Raw genomic sequence first — 2,336 nt, 5'->3', positions numbered from 1 at the left:
CTGAGCCGCGCGGCGTCCTGTGCGTACCCGCAGACTCGGGGGACCCGGACAAGGAGAGCCCGGGCTGCAAGCGGCGGCGCACCCGCACCAACTTCACCGGCTGGCAGCTGGAGGAGCTGGAGAAGGCGTTCAATGAAAGCCACTACCCCGACGTGTTCATGCGCGAGGCTCTGGCGCTGCGCCTGGATCTGGTCGAGTCCCGAGTTCAGGTAAAGACCCGCCGTGCGCCCAGCGACTCGGCATCCCGCCGGCGGCATGCGCGGCCCGGCCCGCCTTTGTTCTCGACCTCCAGGTGGGAGACCGCAGGCTCCGCCAGAGCCCGCCGCGCGCTCGCCGGCCGGAAGCTGGGGGCTGGGGGCTCGGCGCCCCGCGGAGAGAGAAGCTGGCTTCCCGGGAGGGAGCCGAGGCGACTCGGGAGGGGCCGGAGAACGGCAGCTGCGTTCGAACCGGGGAGCTGCGTGACAATGGGGTCCGGCGACCGCGCGACAAGAGGCTGGGGCGGGCGAGGTGGCCAGGAGGACCCGGCCCGGCTCGGACTTGGAGGAGACCCGGAGAAGGCGGGCTTGACGCCTCCGTGCCGGGGCTGGGGGCTCGCCCCCCAGCCTACGGCTAACGCGTTTGTTTACTTTCGTCTCTGAAATATTCACATGGAAACATATTTATCACTTTGCAGAAGGGGGCAGCTGAGGCGGAAACTTCAACACTTAAAACATGCGGGGGGGGGCGGGTAGGGTGTCTGAATCTTCAACACCATCGATTATATCTTTTTTCCCCTCCTGTAATTTGATTTTCTTCCGAGACTGTCGGCGGTATTCTTTTTAAAAATACAGTGTCGATTTGGTGCGTTGAAAATTCAAGATGAATCATGCATAATTAAATGTTTCCCTAAAGTACAGACATCTTTTTTAGGTCAGTGCTGTGGGGAGCGGGGTATGGGCCACGATGTGGGCGCCGGACTTGGAGGCGCCTGTTTAGTACCAATAGCTTTGTCTAAAAAGGTGTCCTCTCCTGTGCCGGGGCCTCCCTGCTTGACCTCTTCTGTTTGTAAATCCTTTTATCCAATTTGTTCTAAGTGTCTTAAGTGAAGTCAAGACCTCTTCATTCCTCCTTTAACGTGGTAATGAGTAATTCTGGGTAACGGGAAGCAGACCGGAATATACACCTCACCCCCAACCCCGTTCAGAAAAAAAGATATTTAAAAAGAGAGAAAGGGCAGCAGCAGTCCTGGGGAGGTTACCACTTAACACCCAGAACCTTGGCACTGAAAAGGCTCCCCGTGACCAGGCCGGCCTGCTATTGTGCGGGTCTCTACACAGCCGGGAACAAAGAATTCGAATTACCGCGATCTTATGGGGAGGGTCCTGTGCCGGGGCTCCTCGGGATCTGACTCTGTGGTGCTGGAGCCAGGGTCTAGGGTGGCTGCCACCCTGCCGGCCCTCGGGGCTCCCAGGACCAGGCCTGCGGAGGGGGCGAAGGTGCGGGTGGGCCCTGGCCGCTCCTCTGCAAGGCCTGGGCGCTGGGCTCCTGCTCCCCTGACCGCCAGTCCCCTGGTTCCAGCCAGTTCGAGGGCTGTGTTGGTGCTCTGGCCTGGAGCTTTCAGAAAAACGGCGGGTGGGGGAGAGCAGGCTGCTGAAGCTCTCCCTCCCAAGTTCAGCTCCCCAGGCCCTTCTGGGAGAAAAAGCACCCAAATTTCCCTTCACTGGAAACCCCCAAATCTGGGCTTTGACTCAGTCCCCAGGGAGCTGAAGACAGGTGTGGAGGGCAGCTGCGCCCTGCGGCTCCTGGTCCTCAAGCCAGACGCTCAGCCCTGGGCCAGTCGGGCTGCTTAGAACCCAAGCTGTGAGAAGCCAGGAGAGGCGAGGAGGGGCCCTGCCCTCTGCCTCCCAACCAGGAACCCAGCGCCCTCGGTCAGGGGCCAGACCGGTCCTGCCCAACGAAGGGGCAGCTCCCAGTTCCCCGAGGTGAGAAGCTGGAGCGGGAAGCCGGCGAGAGGCCCTGTCGGCCTCCTTCTGGGTGGAAAAAGATACACCTGCAGCCTGATACCGAGATCCGGCTCAGGGCCGGCTGGGCCGTGTGGCTCGGCTCCCGCCCCCTGGCCGGAGCCGAGGCTGTGCAGGCCTGTCTGTGGGGAGTGGGGAGGCCCGAAGCCCCCCACCGCCTGACCGTGCCCCCCTCCTCTCCCCTATCCGGCTGCTCTAGGTCTGGTTCCAAAACCGCCGTGCCAAGTGGAGGAAGAAGGAGAACACCAAGAAGGGCCCGGGGCGGCCGGCGCACAACTCCCACCCGACCACGTGCAGTGGTGAGCCGATGGACCCGGAGGAGATCGCACGAAAGGA

At 62.1% G+C, this 2,336-nt stretch overlaps 1 protein-coding gene across 1 annotated transcript in view; it reads left to right on the top strand.

The window, feature by feature from the left end:
• Positions 1-857, top strand: part of LOC105002328 — a 9,647-nt gene extending 8,790 nt beyond the window's left edge. The window contains exon 9 of the mRNA XM_010858883.1: positions 34-857. Coding sequence (XP_010857185.1) covers positions 34-638 — 605 coding nt within the window. The 3' untranslated portion in view covers positions 639-857. The remainder of the gene's footprint in view (positions 1-33) is intronic.
• The last annotated feature ends 1,479 nt before the right edge of the window (positions 858-2,336 follow it).

Source organism: Bison bison, unplaced genomic scaffold (assembly GCF_000754665.1).
Source record: "Bison bison bison isolate TAMUID 2011002044 unplaced genomic scaffold, Bison_UMD1.0 scf7180017855424, whole genome shotgun sequence".
Taxonomy (NCBI): Eukaryota; Metazoa; Chordata; class Mammalia; order Artiodactyla; family Bovidae; genus Bison; species Bison bison.
The sequence above is the reverse complement of the archived record's forward strand: the minus strand, read 5'-3'. Positions and strand labels throughout refer to the sequence as shown.